General features: G+C 39.3%; 1 protein-coding gene across 1 annotated transcript in view; it reads left to right on the forward strand.

The window, feature by feature from the left end:
• Positions 1-17,358, forward strand: part of TTN (titin) — a 501,281-nt gene that overhangs the window by 78,807 nt on the left and 405,116 nt on the right. The window contains exons 50-69 of the mRNA XM_078776713.1: positions 883-1,440; positions 2,079-2,363; positions 2,830-3,111; positions 3,312-3,590; positions 4,189-4,467; positions 4,603-4,890; positions 5,999-6,277; positions 6,476-6,754; positions 6,900-7,178; positions 8,292-8,582; positions 10,462-10,749; positions 12,174-12,461; positions 12,604-12,891; positions 13,624-13,911; positions 14,443-14,721; positions 14,911-15,189; positions 15,390-15,668; positions 15,815-16,105; positions 16,201-16,488; positions 16,655-16,942. Coding sequence (XP_078632839.1) covers positions 883-1,440; positions 2,079-2,363; positions 2,830-3,111; positions 3,312-3,590; positions 4,189-4,467; positions 4,603-4,890; positions 5,999-6,277; positions 6,476-6,754; positions 6,900-7,178; positions 8,292-8,582; positions 10,462-10,749; positions 12,174-12,461; positions 12,604-12,891; positions 13,624-13,911; positions 14,443-14,721; positions 14,911-15,189; positions 15,390-15,668; positions 15,815-16,105; positions 16,201-16,488; positions 16,655-16,942 — 5,955 coding nt within the window. The remainder of the gene's footprint in view (positions 1-882; positions 1,441-2,078; positions 2,364-2,829; positions 3,112-3,311; positions 3,591-4,188; positions 4,468-4,602; positions 4,891-5,998; positions 6,278-6,475; positions 6,755-6,899; positions 7,179-8,291; positions 8,583-10,461; positions 10,750-12,173; positions 12,462-12,603; positions 12,892-13,623; positions 13,912-14,442; positions 14,722-14,910; positions 15,190-15,389; positions 15,669-15,814; positions 16,106-16,200; positions 16,489-16,654; positions 16,943-17,358) is intronic.

Here is a 17,358-nt window from a genome sequence, read left to right on the forward strand (position 1 = left end):
AATGCCCTAGTACATCCAATGCCTAAAGAATACAATTTCACACTTTCAGCAGGACATGGCACCATTCATGGCAAGCTTCATAAGTCACAATTATTTTAAAAAGCTCTCAGCACCACTTGCTTATGAGAATGAAACAAATCCTGGAAATGGGTTATTTACTGAAATGTGTTGTTTGGAAAAGTTCATCCCTTTTACATGAATTGGGATTTTTATCTTTTATATTTACTCCCTCTAGGGAGTAATGCATTCGATCGTGTCCGTCTGTGTGTGTGTGTGTGTGTGTGTGTGTGTGTGTGTGTGTGTGTGTGTGTGCGTATGTGTGTTCGTATGTTCGTGTGTTCGTGTGTGTGTGTGTGTGTGTGTGCGATCGTATGTTCGTGTGTTTGTGAACAAGATATCTGGAAAAGTTCTGAACATATTTGGATGAAAGTTGGTGGGATGATTGCCCTTGGGATAAGGAAGAATCGATTAGTTTTTGGTGAAGCTCAGGTTATTATTCCGGATCCAGGAATTTTTTTGGGGAATTTCTTTTTATGTTTTACTGCATTAAAGCTTTTATTCTTATTCTTAAATGATGTTTTTCTCCTCTAATTCCGAGATATATCAACATAAATTCTCTGACAGTTAGGGCCTACTTTCTTTTTCATTTATTGTTTTGGGGAGAGGGGATGTTAAACAAAACGTATTATTCCAACTTGACCCACGGCGGGAGTATGCGCTCTACTGAGTGGCGTTCTAGTTTTATAATGTGTTCACTTATCGTTATCCAACTTTGTTTTAGCAAATAGTTTCCTGTGTTAAGTTTGTTTATTTAAGTATATTTCCAATTTGTGTTTATTCTGAGTTATCCAAGCTCCTCTTATGTTAACTTGCATTTTACAGAACCAGCGATTTTTACCAAGAAGCCAGAATCATCGTCCACCTTTGCTGGAAAAAATTTGCAACTTCGTTGTGAGGTTTCTGGTTCGGCTCCTCTGACAGTCAGTTGGCTGAAGGAAGGCGCAGTTGTTGTTGACAGTGCAAATTTTCACCTGCATTCAGACCGTAATGCTCATTTTCTGGAAATCAGTGAGGCAATGGTTGCACACGCCGGGGAATATGTCTGCAAAGTTACAAATCCACATGGAGGAGAAGCTTGTACTGTTGATGTCACAGTCTTTGATCAGCCACATTTCACTAAAACCTTGCATCCAGTGCATATGGCCATCGGCGGATGTTTACGACTTGAAGCGGAGGTCAGTAATGACAGTGGTGTCACTGTAGCATGGACCAAAAATGAGAAACCAATCTGGCCCACAGCCCGCTGCGGCATCTCTTTCCGCAACCGGTTGGCCGTAGTGGACATCCCACATGCTGAAGTGAGTGACACAGGAGAATACTTGTGCACCGCCTGCAACGAGGCTGGAAGTGACTTTTGCTCAGCTCCAATTGATGTTAAAGGTGAGTAATTGGAAAGACCAAAACAGCTGCAAGTTTTGGACTTTAAGTGGAAATCTTCATTGCTTGCATAAGGGTGCCTTCACATACACGGATTATTCTTACGAGTCCTTACGGTTCGCCAACTCGTAGTCAATCGCAAGCATCCGTAAATAACGGAAGATGATTTTTGACATGTCAAAAGTTGTTGCGAGTTGTGACGAGTTATCTACGGATACCAGCGAGTTATTTACGGATGCTTGTGATTGACTACGAGTTGGCGATCCGTAAGGACTCGTAAGAATAATCCGTGTATGTGAAGGTTGCATAAATTGTATACCATAATTATATGCAGGTACTGCAAAATTAAAGTGCATTTTGTGATCAGAGTAAAACACGATCAGACCTTTAACACGTATCTGCACGAAGGGAATTATATTATATTATCACTATGAATCTCCAAGAAATCAGAGGCACCAATAAAGGCTATTTAACTCATATTGCATGTGTAACACCTCTATAAATTAAATATTTTGCATATATCCTCATTAATACATGCCAGCAGTCTTTTTACTTTCCTTATTGTGAATCAAGCCTGTGTTCTTAACATTGTTGGCAGAAATGGTTGGCCAATGTATCACTAAATCCGTTTGCTTTCCCAGAGCCTCCATCTTTTGTGAAGAAACTTGATGGCACGATGATTGTTAAAAGTGGCCATATCTTACGCCTCGAATGCTCCGTAAAAGGTTCATTGATGATGGAGATCACGTGGTACCACAATGACACTGAGGTGCAGGATGGTGTGGAAGGATTTCACACTTCCTTTGAGAACATGCATGTTATACTTGAGGTTAAAGAAGCCAATGTGAAACATCAGGGAGAATACACTTGTGAAGTGAAGAACGATGCAGGCAGCATATGTTCCACACTGCAGGTGGCAGTGAAAGGTTCGTTAGAAAGAAACCAAAAACATTGTTTTTGCTTTATTTGCATGCTAAAGTAGCATTGCCAGATGCAATTATTGGGATACTGTCTTTTACCTTTTGAATTACATGTTCATGAAGATGATGCATATTCACTCATTGCCAATTAGAAAGAATGTCAATTTCCTTGCTTTAGCAAGTTTACATTGCAATTTAGTTAATAAAATATTTTGGAACCACCTTTGTTGAGATGATTAACCAACCAAACAGCCATAAGGGGGGAACAAAATATCATTCAATCAATCAACAATTTGGACTGTTTGTTTACAATGCTCAAAGTTCTTGGTATTTGGGATGATGGTTATTTTTGTAAGATCTTTGGATAAAGACAAGCAAATGCCTGAAGGCTTTGCATTGTCTTTATATCCTCTTCAACTTCTAATGACGTTTCTCTATACTTTTATTCTGAGGTTTTATTTCTTCTATACAGATGTACCTATGTTTGTGAGGAAACTTGAATCAGCCGAGATCCTCAACACCACGGATGCCATTTTGGAATGCCAACTTGGAGGATCACCTCCCTTTCAAGTGAAATGGGCCAAAGCTGGAAAAGATCTTCAAAAATCTATTCTTAAGTACAGGAGCACACTTGAGAATGATATTGCCAGGCTTAAAATCTCTTCATTCAGTGCTTCTGATGTCGGAGAGTATTCATGCAAGATAAAAAGCCCTGTCGGCAAAGATGTGTGTAGCGCTATGCTGAAGTTGAAAGGTTGGTGACCTGATAATATTCTTCTGCTTTGTAGGGCATCACTTTAAAGTTTAAAAGAAAATTGTAATTTTTATTTTAATTCTCTCCCAACACAGTATGATGTTGATCAAAACTATTCTTCATTTACTCCAATTGATCATTATAAAATATTTTCTGTCAATATCTTATGTAATCAACAATTAAATGATTTTTCTTTTAAGATCCGGCAAGGTTTATCAAGAAGGTTGCCCCTGGAGAGGTGAAAGAAGGATATTCTGTTTCACTGAAAGCCACTGTCAATGGTTCAAAGCCCATCACCATCATTTGGTTCAAGGGAAAGCAACGAATGACGGCAGATGAAAACATCAACATCAGTTTAGAACATAATGTTGCATCACTCACTTTTGTCGAAGCCGAAAAATCAGATGCTGGAGAGTACACTTGCGAAGCTAAAAATGACGCTGGGAGCCAGCGATGCTCTGCTGTGCTGAAGGTTAAAGGTAGGTACTTCTGTGAGAGTCCGGAATTGAATGGCATTTTAAGAGACACCTATAATTGAGTTTCGTTGACATCAAAACTTTCTTGAAATTTAGGAGGAATACACTAAAAGAAAAAATAATTATGCACAGATTAACCAATGAAGTATGTGTGTATATATATATATATATATATATATATATATATATATATATATATATATATATATATATATATATATATATATATATATATATATATATATAAGTTCAAAACACACCTTGTCACAAGTGATGTGTTTTGAACTTATATATATATATATATATATATATATATATATATATATATATATATATATATATATATATATATATATATATATATATATATATATAAATATATATATATATATATGTATATATATATATATATATATATATATATATATATATATATATATATATATATATATATGTATGTATATAGCATATATATTGTGTCTAAAACTCAGTAATATTATGATACAAAATTATACAAAACATAACTTTAATAATACTTCTAAAGTCAAGAGATACCAAACATATTTCATCTATTCTGATTTCATATGAACATTTCTTGCAGAACCAGCAACATTTACTGAGGAGATGGAGTCAGTGAATGTGACTGCAGGTGATACCGCCTCATTTGAATGTCAAGTAGCAGGAACTCCACCCATCAAGATGAGATGTTACAAGAACAGAGAGTTTCTCAAACCTAGCAGGAAGTGTAAAATCACATTTTTAAATAACATCGCTTGTCTGAAGATCTCCAGCACAGACGTCACTGATAGTGCAGAATATTCATGTCAAGTTGAGAATGATGTTGGGAGCAGTATCTGCCATGCCACATTAACAATATCTGGTAGGTGACATCATTTCACTTTTTGATCATGTACATATTGGTCATATATTGGATCATATGATCACCACATTGGTGTGTATTATATGTTGATTTCTTGATTCATAATTCATTGACTCACATGAACATTTATTACAGATCGATTAGTACCACCATCGTTCTTCCGTAAAGTCAAGACAATGGATACAATTATTGGGTCACCTCTAAACATTGATTGCAAGTGCTCTGGATCTCAGCCAATGTCCATCACCTGGCATAAAGGTGATGTTGAACTGTCAGATGGGGACAAATGCCACTTGAGCTTCTCTAACAACATGGCGACCTTGAAAATTGATACTGTTGATATAGCGGATGGAGGAAACTATGTATGCAAGGCAACCAATACATCTGGCAGTGATGCATGCACTGTCACTCTTACCATAGTTGGTGAGTAGAGATGCTCATGTTGCATGTCATAAATACAAGTATTATGGACCCCAATCCATAATGGCATTATGTATGGTGCTTTATGTTTATTTATTTATTTATTTATTTATTTTTTACCCCTGAGTAAGCCTATACAGTGCAGCATACCATGCATGCAACCTTGACAGCATTTGCCTTATTGATGGATCTTTATAAAGAAAGCCCTCAAATAAAAAATGTTTTTGGCCTGCTGGTGAGCCTTGAAAGAATAAATAATACTTCAAGTGCAGGTTTGTAAACTTCCCTTTCACCTTTCGTTCATTGTCTTCTCAGGCAGACTAGAGTAAACTCTCTCTCTCTCTCTCTCTCTCTCTCTCTCTCTCTCTCTCTCTTGATTGCTCCCTCTTTCTCCACATTTGAACACAACAAACACTGGAGTTAGGAGCCTGCTGTGAAAAGAAATTTTGGACTAAATTGGTTGTAACCTCAATGATCGAGTATGCCCAGATGATGATCCGGATGGTCACTGAATCAGGCACTCAAAAAGCTGAAGGAATTCTTCAGTTCTCTCTCGTATTGATTGGACAATCAATGCCCGCTGACTCATGTGTTTCTTGTATGACCATGCATTTTGTCCTAACGCTATGTTTGCAATTACAAGCTTTTCAAGGCATGACTTCACCATGTGCTTTGGTGTTTGAAATTTCTGCACAAGTTCAGCATTGTAACCATTTTTGTATTTTCTACCATTTTATATAACAGACTATTCTCAATCGGGTAATGTTTCTCTCAGAGCTTAGTGGCTCTTGTTGTCCACAGGCTCATACAAAAGGCTCAATCTATTCTCTATACTTTTCCCCCTTTGCTAACCTCTCTCTTCTCTCCCATTACTTATCTCTATCTCCTTTTCTCTTACCCTCCTTCTATCCTTCCTCTGTTGCTAACAAATCTGCAGCCCATGTCTCACCACATTCTTAAAGTGCTGATTTTATTTGGACCTTCAACCACCATTCCTATGTATGCCTGTATATTGCTTAGCTTCGGGTTCTGTAATGAAACTCTATTTGCATCAAATTCAGACTCTCGTTGTTTAATCCCTGCATAAGCTATTTGTTCTTTCAAATTTCAGAACCCCCAACCTTCACACGGACAATGGACCCCCAGGTTGCTCTACCTGGAGCCACCGTCAGATTTAAGAGCATTGTTTTCGGCACAGAACCTCTGACAATAAAATGGTTCAGAGAGAACCAAGAGCTCAAATTCAGCAGAAACTGCCACATGTCTTACAAGGATGGATCAGCAGTTTTGGATGTTGAGAAGGTTGATTCAACTGCCTCTGGAGAGTACATGTGCCAGGTTTCCAATGTTGCAGGGACAGAATTCTGCACTGCAAACCTATTCGTAAAAGGTTTGTCACACATTTTGTATATACGTATATATATATATCACTAACATTATCACAATTTTTCAATTCATTTTTTGGAAACAAATATTTATCAACACATTAAATTGCATTTCCATTGTTCTAAAGACTGCTGGTGATATTTACATTGGTCAGATCTAGACTTCGGGTTACTTTAATGTTCTGCTCACTGTTTTTCTGCAGAACCAGCAAAGTTTCAAGCAAAACCAGAAGATGTTTATGTGAAACTGGGTGAATCTGGGCTCCTCAACTATTCTTTCACCGGCACACCAGATATCATAGCCTTGTGGTTAAAGCAAGGGAAAGCAATTGCCTCTGGGGATAAGTATAAAATCACAAGTTCCCAAACAGAGACGACACTTGAAGTACGAGATGTGACTAAAGAAGATGAAGGTCCTTATACAACAAAAATTAAGAACGAGGCTGGCGAAGATTCAGCATATATATCCTTGCATTGCAATGGTATGTATGCATGATCTTTTGACTTGATAGCTATTGTTTATAAAAAAAACAATGGCCGTATGTTTATTTTGCTCATTGTGGTTCATGTATACTTTCAGCACTGTGTATGTAATCACTCGATGTTTGTTGGGATTATTTATTGCAGTGCCTCCACACTGTGTAAGAAAAATAGAAGCCGTGGAAAATGTAATTGGGGGAACAGTGCACCTTCAGTGCGAGGTGACTGGTACACCCGAGATAAAGATGTCTTGGTACAAGGCAGAGGTGAAGATCCGTGCAGGAGAAAAACACAAGATGAGTTTTACGGACAACATCGCCACTCTGGAGTTGAGGAACCTGAGCAAATCCGATGCTGGAAAATATGTCTGCAAGGCAGAAAACAGCATTGGAGCTGTGACATGCTCCACTCACATTTCTGTGAAAGGTAAGATATAGATGAGAAAATAATATACATGAAACATTGTACATGATGAGAATACAAAACTACTTTGGATGCCAGATTTGTGTAATGATGTGCATTTATGTTTTGCCCCCAATCTTTTGTCCCCATATCAACCCGGCTGTGCAAATGCCTCCCTGAATGTGTCCAATTATGTTCTTCCCTTTTCTCCTTCAAAATGGTAACCAATTGCCATCTCATGATAACCACTATTCCTATTACTGATCGGTTTCATTCTCACCGACTCTACTCTCTAGTCCACCTGTTCTCTTTCCCACATTTACCCTGTTGTCTGCTTTTCCTCTTTGTTCATGTACTTTTTCTTATTTCCCACTGTTCCCTTGTACTGTCTAGATTGCTTGACTCTTGACCAACTGTAGATTGTCAGAATTATGGCTCACTTCCAAAAAAGTTGGATCAATGAGTGTGCCTTCCCTCAAATGAATGTTGTGCTGGGAACCTGTCTACAAGCATTAGCTGGTTTACATTAAAGATCCCATGGTGTTTTCCATAAAGAATAGGTGATGGCTACTGGCAGACTGATCAAATTCCTACCCAAATGTGCATGGTTACTGCATCAGTGGTGCAGTTGTCCCTCATTTAAGGATGTGACCAGAAGGCCAAATTTGTAATTGACTCCTGTTCGAATATTCATTCACGTAGAAGTGTGTTGGCTCTGATCCCTCTGTGATTCAGCTCTTCAATGATCTTTAATCCCACAAAAAGGCTATAGGGATGATTTATGAAATGTCATCTTCCAAATGTAGTGATTGCTCTAATATGCACCTATTTGTACAGTATATTAGCATATACCAGTGCTTCATAAAGTGTGGCTCAAAATAGATATGCTTGAAAATAATAAAATGAAATATAATGAAATGATTTTTTTTTGTTTCATTCATGTCGCAGTTTTTTGTGGCACAGAATAATTGGATAATTAAATTAGAGATTTTAATAAGTTTGTGATGTATATTATTAGATTGATGCCATAGTTTTTACATGTACTTTTCATGTGATTTTTTTCGAGACATTTAAATCATTTCATTGCCTCTTCGTGATGAAATCTAATCAGAATACGTTACAATCTTTTCTTTCCAGAGCGAAAGGTTCCACCATCTTTCATCAGGAAATTCAAGGATCTGCAAGAAACAGAAGGGGCGGTCATGAAATTAGATTGTCGCCTCTCTGGCTCAGAACCCTTTCACATAACGTGGTATCGCAATGGCTCAGAGATTTTTCCTGACATTGAACGATGCAATGTGGCTTTTGAAGACAATATTCCTATCCTCAAAATGTTGAGCCTGAGAAAATCTGATGCAGGGGAATACACATGCAAGGCTTCTAATGAAGTTGGAATAGCAACTTGCAGTGCCGTACTGAGTGTGAAAGGTAATATATATGCACATATGTTACCCCGGCGTTGTGGGGTAACATTGAGTCGCTTCCTGACGGGAATATGAATGAGGGAGGGAGGGAGAGGGGTAGTAGAGGAGGGAGGAGGAAGGGAAGGGGAAGGAGGAAAGGGGAAAGGGTGAGGAGAGGGGGAGGGGAAGGGAAAGGGGGAGAAGAGGGGGAAAGGAAGAGGGGGGGGTGTTCTCCCACCCACCCCTCCTCACCTCCCCCCCCATTGCTGGGGGGGCAAGAGAGAGGGGAGAGGGGGCAAGGGGGGAGGAGGGGGGGAGGAGGCAAGAGAAAGGAGGGAGGGAAACGGTGATGAGAAGGGAAGGGAGGGGGAAGGAAAGGGAGTGGAGTTGGAGGGAGGTGAGGAGGGGTGGGAGAGCGATTAGGGGGGAGGAGCAGGGAGGAGAGAGAGAAGGGAAGGAGGGTGGAGTGGGAGAGTGACTGTAATGCACAAAAATGTTAGTCAATGAAAAAATGGGTACGTGAAAACAAAAAGGCAGCTCTGTCTACTGTAACGCAGTGGTTTGCAAAAATCAGCCTGAATAGTGTTCACCAAGTGGTGTTCACCTTGTTAACCAAATTCAAAAAGTTGTGTGTTATAACTTATAACACACCCAAACTTCCCCGGCCTTGTGACTAATTAATGAAGTACACAGGCATTTCTCACTTCATTGGTAGAGCCCTCGCCAAGTGGCTTAAGCACTCCAGCAAGCACTCCCAACGAAATGTGTGATAAGGAACGGATGGCTTGGCATGCGATAGCAAGCTAATTGCTTTGGTTGAAATGGTCGAGGAATTTAAAAAACAGATCAATTTCAAGCAGCAAATCATGTGGAAACCACCGAGAGCAGACAAATTTAAAAAAAGGTAATAACACACCCAAACTTCCCCGGCCTTGTGACTAAAAACAAAAAGGGAGCTCTGTCTACTGTAATGCCATGGTTTGCAAAAACAGCCTGAATAGCGTTCACCAATCTCTAGATATGGTAAATTTTGTCAGATTTCACTCCAGATTTGGACATTATTTAGTCTACAGCATCCAATCCTCATATCCGAATCTAGATTTTGATGATATGCTTCAAATATGTAATGATTATAATCGATCGTGTTTCCAAGGCAAGGCACGTTTGAGTAGTCCAAAACAAAATGGTGACTTAAGAACCCAGCGAGGTGCAGTGGGCTGACCAAGATGGCGAGCCGCCATATTGGTAAGCCACCACATCGGGTTTTTTTTTCTTCTTATGAGCACCTCGTTAATAACCTTCAAAAAGGGTGTTATAACACATCGAAACACTCAGTTTTCATCATCACAATCTGTTGGAGGTCGAGGTGTATGCATGCAAAGTTTGGGGCTGCTAGGTTACATGGTTTTGGAGTTATGGAGGAGACAGACGGATGGACGGACGGAAGGACACTGCCTTTTATTATACATTTTATTTTATTTATTTATATATATATATACATATATATATATATATATATATATATATATATATATATATATATATATATATATATATATATATATATATGTATATATATATATATATGTATATATATATATATATATATATATATATATATATATACATATATATATATCCAATGCATCACAACTAATTAATAAGGTATGACCATAATTTACACATTGTCAAAATAATTATCTTGTCAAACATTTACAGTTTTTGTATTTTATATTTATTTTTTAATGATTTAGATTTAGATTTAGACTGCCCGATTTTTTTAGACTTGAGGATGGAAGTTAGAAGTGCCTAATATATTCTTAAAATTGGATTTGGTTTTAATATAAAATGATTTTACAACGGTTTTCTGTGTACAACTAATTGATTTCCATTTGTTTCTTCAGAGCGCAAAGTTGGACCAGTTTTTGACCAGAAACTGGAACCTGTTGAGGTGACCTCAGGAGAACAAGGCGAGCTTGAGTGCCATGTGACAGGCTCTGCTCCAATGAAAGTCACTTGGACTAAGGATGGTAAAGAGATACGATCAGGAGGAAACTTCAGGATTACATTTCTGGAAAACACACCACATTTGATAATACAAAAGGCAGATAGATTGGACAGCGGAAGTTACTCTTGCAGAGTTTCCAATGAAGTTGGGAGCGACATCTGTGAAAATGTGATGAGTGTTAAAGGTAATTTGTTTTCTTTCTTTTTTTAAAACTTGCTCTGTTAATAAAATGTACATTGCAATGAGCATCTACATTATCAATAATTGCCTGGTGTTGGCTTAGCGGTTAGGGTGCCGGCTTGGGATCCTAGGATCCTGGGTTCGAATCCCGGTTGATCGCTGAATTAACGCCAGGGGGGTTGACTCAGCCTGTCATCCTTCCGAGGTCGGCAAATTGAGTACCAGCTTGCTGGGATGAATGATCATGGTGTGTACCCCAGTTTAGAATAGGTACACCGTATCCCTGTGCATCGTACGAGGTGACCAAGGGTTGGAATCAGGAAGGGCATCCGGCCATAAAAACATTGCCTCAAACAGGGAACCATCATTGTCATGGGGCCCGCAAGGCTAACCCCCGCTCTAGTGGGAAAAATGGCCTTAAAACGATCATTCAATTCAATATTCTGTTAATAAAATGAAACAAAAATAATGAATGCTATCTTTGCTTGCAGTTCAAGTTATCCAACAGTTTATGTCTTTTATCCAGTGAGATAATAATATGAGGAAATACTGTATATCCCCCTTCATCATCAATATACCTTCCTTCATCATCAATGCAGTCTCAGTGCTGTATTTGCAGTTCCTGAGGAAGAGTTTACTCGGTGTTTTGCTGTTTGTTTTCCCAGCAAGCAGTCAGGGCAGGAATTTGTAATTTAGCCAGAGTTATGACTCTAACTTCCCAACCCTTTCTGATGGACACTAATGTGATCTTTAATGATCACCAAATAATGTTAGCAGATGGAGTTTAACCTCGAGTTTATACCAGTTTAACCTCGAGACGAGGGACGACACACACACACTAATGTTTCACTCTGCCTGTGAAGCACCAATGTGACAGTTTATAGCTGGTTCAAGATTCAAATCCAATCTAGACAGAGTAGAGGTAAGAGTTAGTGAAGTATAAAAATCCACCAGTAACTGTAAAAATCGCCTCAGGGTAAGTATCGGACCTGGTGTTTAGACTAATGAATGGTCTTCTCTAGGACTGCACAGATAAAGGTTGGCAGGATGGCCTATAGCTATGCGCACTGCCCTCTGAGCTGTCTAGCCTTGGTTTGAATCTCGACCCAGCTATAAACTGTCATCCCGGTGTTTCACAAGCAGAAGGATTCATTAATGTGTGTGCTGTCCCTCAGATGGAAGTTGAACTTCACATCCCATCTGCCGTATTTAGTTGCCCAATGTTTAAGATCCCACAGTGTCTTTCACGAAAAGGAGGCGAGTATGTCCATCGCCGACACTATGGCCAAAAAAGTTCCTCCTGCCTGAAGTGCAAAGGGTCAACCCACACATGAAGGGTCACTATATGCCTCTATGATCCTTAACTCGGCATGCTGATTAGTAGTAGTAGTAGTAGTTGTATCAACTATTCGTTTTTTTTTTTTTCAGATCGGAAGGTTCCTCCATCTTTTACCCGGAAAATGAGAGATTATCAAGCAACAGAAGGATCCAGCTCGAAATTTGAGTGCAGAATTACTGGTTCACCACCATTTCATGTGAAATGGTATCACAATGGCTCAGATTTGATCCCAAACGACACTCGTAATTTCTACATGACAGAAAATGTTGCAGTTCTTGAATTCTTAGATTTCCAATCAACAGATGCTGGCACATACATGTGCAAAGCTACCAATGAAGTGGGTAGTACAACGACAACTGCAAAACTATTTGTTAAAGGTAAGTTTTGAAATTTTATTTCCATTAATGTTCCATTTAGAAAATGTCAATTGAACCCATCCAAGATGAAGAGTTCACGAAAATGTTGAATCATAATAAATTTGCTGCAACACTGATCATGCATTTTGTCTGTTTCATTCAGAACGGGCTGTGGCCCCGAAGTTTACACAATCACCTGTCCCATTGGAGGTGACTGCAGGAGATGCTATTGAGCTTGAGTGTCCTTTGATAGGCACTATTCCCATAAAGGTTTCCTGGGCCAAGGGCAGCAGGGAAATCCGCTCAGTAGGAAACTACAAGCTGAAATTTTTAGACAACGCAGCTCACCTTGTCATTCTCAAATCAGAGATGTCAGACTGTGGTATCTATACGTGCAAAGCAACAAATGAGGCTGGAAGTGACACCTGCAATGCTGAAGTCATTGTTAAAGGTAGTTTTTAATTGCACATCAAATATTTGTCATATTCCATGGTATTATTTTATATTATTAGTATTTAATTGCACCACATGCTTACAATACGTATTGGTTAATTTGGGTTTTGAGGTCGATTGGAGGCTTGGGCACTACCTCCATCCAGTTGGCTATTGAAGATCTGAACACACATGGCTTGTGGTAGTTCTTGAGTAAGACAGATATGTGATTGAAATGTTGGATTTGCAATTGCTTGTGCAATTTTTTCCCCTGTTCTGTGGTTTTCTTAACATACTCGTAGTATTATTATTATTCGTACCATAGCCGCTTCTCGCAGCCATTGGAGATGAAAGCACATGCATGCAATCTATCTGTAAGCTATAATATTGGGGGGAGGGGGAGAAGGGGTGGGTGGAGGTGGTGCTACTCCGCATCAGATGTGGAATGTTCCCGGTACACTGGTACTCATTTTGCAAACCTTGGAAGGATGACAGGCTGAGTCAACCCCACCTGGTGTTAATTTAACAGCTGACTGGGATTCAAACTCAGGAGACTGGCATCCCAAGCCAGCTACCCTTACCGTTAAGCCAATACCAGGCTTAACATATTCATATATCAATATGGATTATCACATTTACAAACTACACTTCAATATCCAGGAATCCTTTTATTGACATTTAAATGGCGGTAATTATGTGATTCCTAAAATTTAGTGTTATTAAGTAACCATTTGAATATCTTTTTTTTCAGACCGTCCTGTACCACCAACATTTACAAAGAAGCTGAAGCCACAGGGTGGAGCTTTGAATACGACTGTAGTCCTAGAGTGCAAATTGGCTGGCTCTACTCCAATGGACATTTCTTGGCTTAGAGATGACATCAAGATCATAGATGGAGTCCGATCTATAATGAGCTTTGTAGACCAGACTGCAAGCTTAACCATCTTAGAGCTGCAGCCCTCTGACGGGGGTAACTACACTTGCAAGGCCACGAACACCGCTGGAGTCGTAGCTTCAACTGCCTCTTTGTCAATTATAGGTCAGTTCTTAGTTACTTTATAACTCTATTTCCTTTGTTTCCTCTCTATAACATATTTTGTGACATGTCTTTTATTGATTCATTAACATTTCTGATGGTCTAAAAATTAGAGTAAAATGCCCATGTCAGGAAAGGTGTGGGGATATCCCCCCTTAATATAACAACATTGCGATCCATGGTTATATGCCCAGTCTCTTTAAAGTCTGTGCCAGAGAGTTTTCTGGTTGACGTTATAGTGGCCAATCTCAAATAAAAATGTTCAGTACACTGAACAAAAGGACAGGTGAAGATGTCTGTATATGGATTTGGGGGGTGGGGGGGAGGAGAGGAGGGGGAGGTGAGGGATGGGAACTTTGCCCCAATTTTCCCAACACAGCATCTTCCCACCTGACTCAAATGTTTCCTTTGTTTACTTCATATTTATATGAAATTATCCATACTGTTTGCCTGACATTTCTGGTCATTGACCTATTATAATGGTGCACAATTCAAATTGTAATTTCATTGATGCATTATTTATGTTTTGTGTAGATCCTCCTTGTTTCGTAAGAGCAATTGAGACTAAGGAAGTGCTTCCTGGAACAGCAGTGCGATTTGTGAGTGTCGTAAAGGGAGGTGAGCCTCTTTCAGTGATTTGGTACAAGAATGGACAGGAGATACGTCCAACAAGGATCTGCTCAATGAGCTTTATTGACCGAACTGCCACCTTGCTTATGGATGGTGTGAATCTTGGAGCTTCCGGAGAATATATCTGTGAGGCAGTTAACCCTGCTGGAAAGGAAACATGCAAAGCTGATCTTTTTGTCAAAGGTGTGAGCAAAGACATTGATGTACTTTTTTGGCTTCTTCCTTATGCAGGTAGTCAGAACTGGCAAAAGCACCATGCTAATTAAGGCATGAACTCTTCATGCTCAGCTAATCAGCACATGTGTAAGATGATATACAATACTTTTTGCATGTATTCCTTTTCTAAACTTTCATTTCTTTATTGTTCCTTAGAACCAGCAAGTTATCAAAAAAGACCTGAGGATACAACGGTTATATCTGGCCAACCAGCCAGGATTTCATGCACCTTTTCTGGAGCTGCTGGAATTACTGCTGCTTGGTACAGGCAAAACCGTCTGGTTAAACCTGGAAACAAATATCGTATTTTCAGCTCACAAGCTGAATCTACCTTGGAAATTCTCAACACTGAGAAGGCAGATGAAGGAACGTACAATTGCAAGATACAGAATGATGCTGGAGATGAGACCTGCTTTGTTATTCTTACAGTCTTAGGTTGGTTTTCACAAATATTGTGCATCATCTGAAGTACTATATTTGCCTTATGTTTTATTTTTAATACTCTTCTACCAATAGCAATCTCACCAAAGTACGAGAGTAATAATCTTCTGAACACATTTCTTTGCCATACTCTCTGTGCTATGTATGTTATTGAAAAAGGGTGGTTTAAAAAATCTTTTTTTCTGCAAATGCAGAACCACCTTCATTCATCAAGCCATTGAAGCCTGCTGAAAATGTAGTTGGTGGAACAATACGCTTGGAAGCTGAAATAGCAGGCACACCTGAGATACGTGTTTTGTGGTTTATTGAGAATGAAAAATTGAGGTCAACCGATAGGTGCAGAATGACATTTCGCAATAATATTGCCACCCTGGAGTTGAAGAACATCAACCGAATGGATGCTGGAACATATTCATGCAAGGCAGAAAACTACATCGGCGATTCAGTATCGACTGCTTTTGTCACCATCAAAGGTGATTATGGGGTGATTATGGAAGGCATCCAAAGGCCTTTCATATTTTTCTGAATTTAAGGTCACATTTTAATGTGATGCTTTCATTCAGTCTTTTAATTCTGTGTGTTCAGCTTCATGAAATGCTTCAACTTATTTATGTTGCAGAACGTAAAAACCCTCCAGTTTTTACCAGAAAAATGAAAGACATACAGGAAACTGAAGGAACATCAGCAAAGTTTGACTGCCGCATTACTGGATCTGAACCATTTGAGATAATTTGGTTTCATAATGATTCTGAGTTGGCACGGGATGATTCTAAGTATGAGATGACTTTTGGCGACAACGTGGCATCCCTCAAGCTAAATAACCTCAGCAAACTCAATGCTGGGGAGTACAGTTGTGTCGCGTCAAACGAGGCAGGAAGTGTAGATTGCAGCGCCATTTTGGCCGTGAAAGGTTAGTGTTTTTCATGTTTTTATTTTAATTGATGTGGTTAAAAGGCAACCCTTTTCTGGCTTGTTGTTCAGTACATTTTTCAATTTCCTTTCTAGAGCGCAAAGTCACCCCAACGTTTGACCAGAAATTGGAGCCTCTGGAGGTGACAACTGGTGACCCTACCGAACTTGAGTGCCATGTGATGGGCTCTGCACCCATGAAAGTCACATGGACCAAGGATGGCAGGGAGATTCGATCTGGTGGAAACTATAGAATAATGTTCATTGAGAATAGCCCACGTTTGATTGTCCAGAAGGCAGAAGCATCAGATAGTGGAGTGTATGCCTGTAAGGTGACAAACGAGGTTGGAAGTGACACCTGTGATGCTCATCTCACAGTGAAAGGTACTTATTATAACTTCAGGTTATTTCCTGACACCTTTTGACATAATCTTGGGATTGACCAGAGAATCAACATATATTTTATTCAAAAACGAATACAATTTTATAACTCCTAATCTACTTGCTGTTCTTTAATAAGTATGGAAACTTTTTGCTTTTTATTTCATAGATCGTAAAATTGCACCCTCTTTCACTCGGAAGTTAAAAGATGCCCGGGGAGTCGAAGGTGCTAGTGTGCGATTCAACTGCAGAATCAGTGGTTCTCCACCATTCGAAGTCATGTGGATCCACAATGGTGCTCAACTAGTCAGCCGAGACAATTACAGGATGCACATGGAAGAAAACGTTGCAATTCTTGAGATCTCTCCACTGCAAATAGTTGACAGTGGAGAGTTCGTGTGCAAGGCTTCCAATACTGTGGGCAGCACTATGACCAGTGCAATACTTCTCATTCAAGGTTTGTTTTTAAAGTGTTTTCTCGAGTGCAGAGACATTGTGGGCAACACAATTCTCAGCAGCTATCTATGATGTTTCATTAAACAGGCTTATATTTTATAGATTAAAAATAGTCTTTCAAAATATCCAGTGCCCCAAAATGCCAAAAAAAAATAAAAAAATTATACTTTCACTTTTTTACAACCTAAAGTGGAGGCAGCAACACTTGTCTATCCGGAATGGTGGCATATGGCATAGTGGGCAAATTAAAATGAAATTGTGAATTTAACTGCACATGAGGACCACCGATGAGGAGGCATTTATATAGGTACAGTGGAAGTGGGGCAGGATCGTGGGGGTTGGGATCTTACACCACCTTTCCCGACTGCCAACACTCCAACCTTACTTTCATTTATTGGAGGCATCTTGTCATTTCCA

The sequence above is a fragment of the Myxine glutinosa genome, chromosome 1, assembly GCF_964187855.1.
Source record: "Myxine glutinosa chromosome 1, kmMyxGlut1.1, whole genome shotgun sequence".
NCBI lineage: Eukaryota > Metazoa > Chordata > Myxini > Myxiniformes > Myxinidae > Myxine > Myxine glutinosa.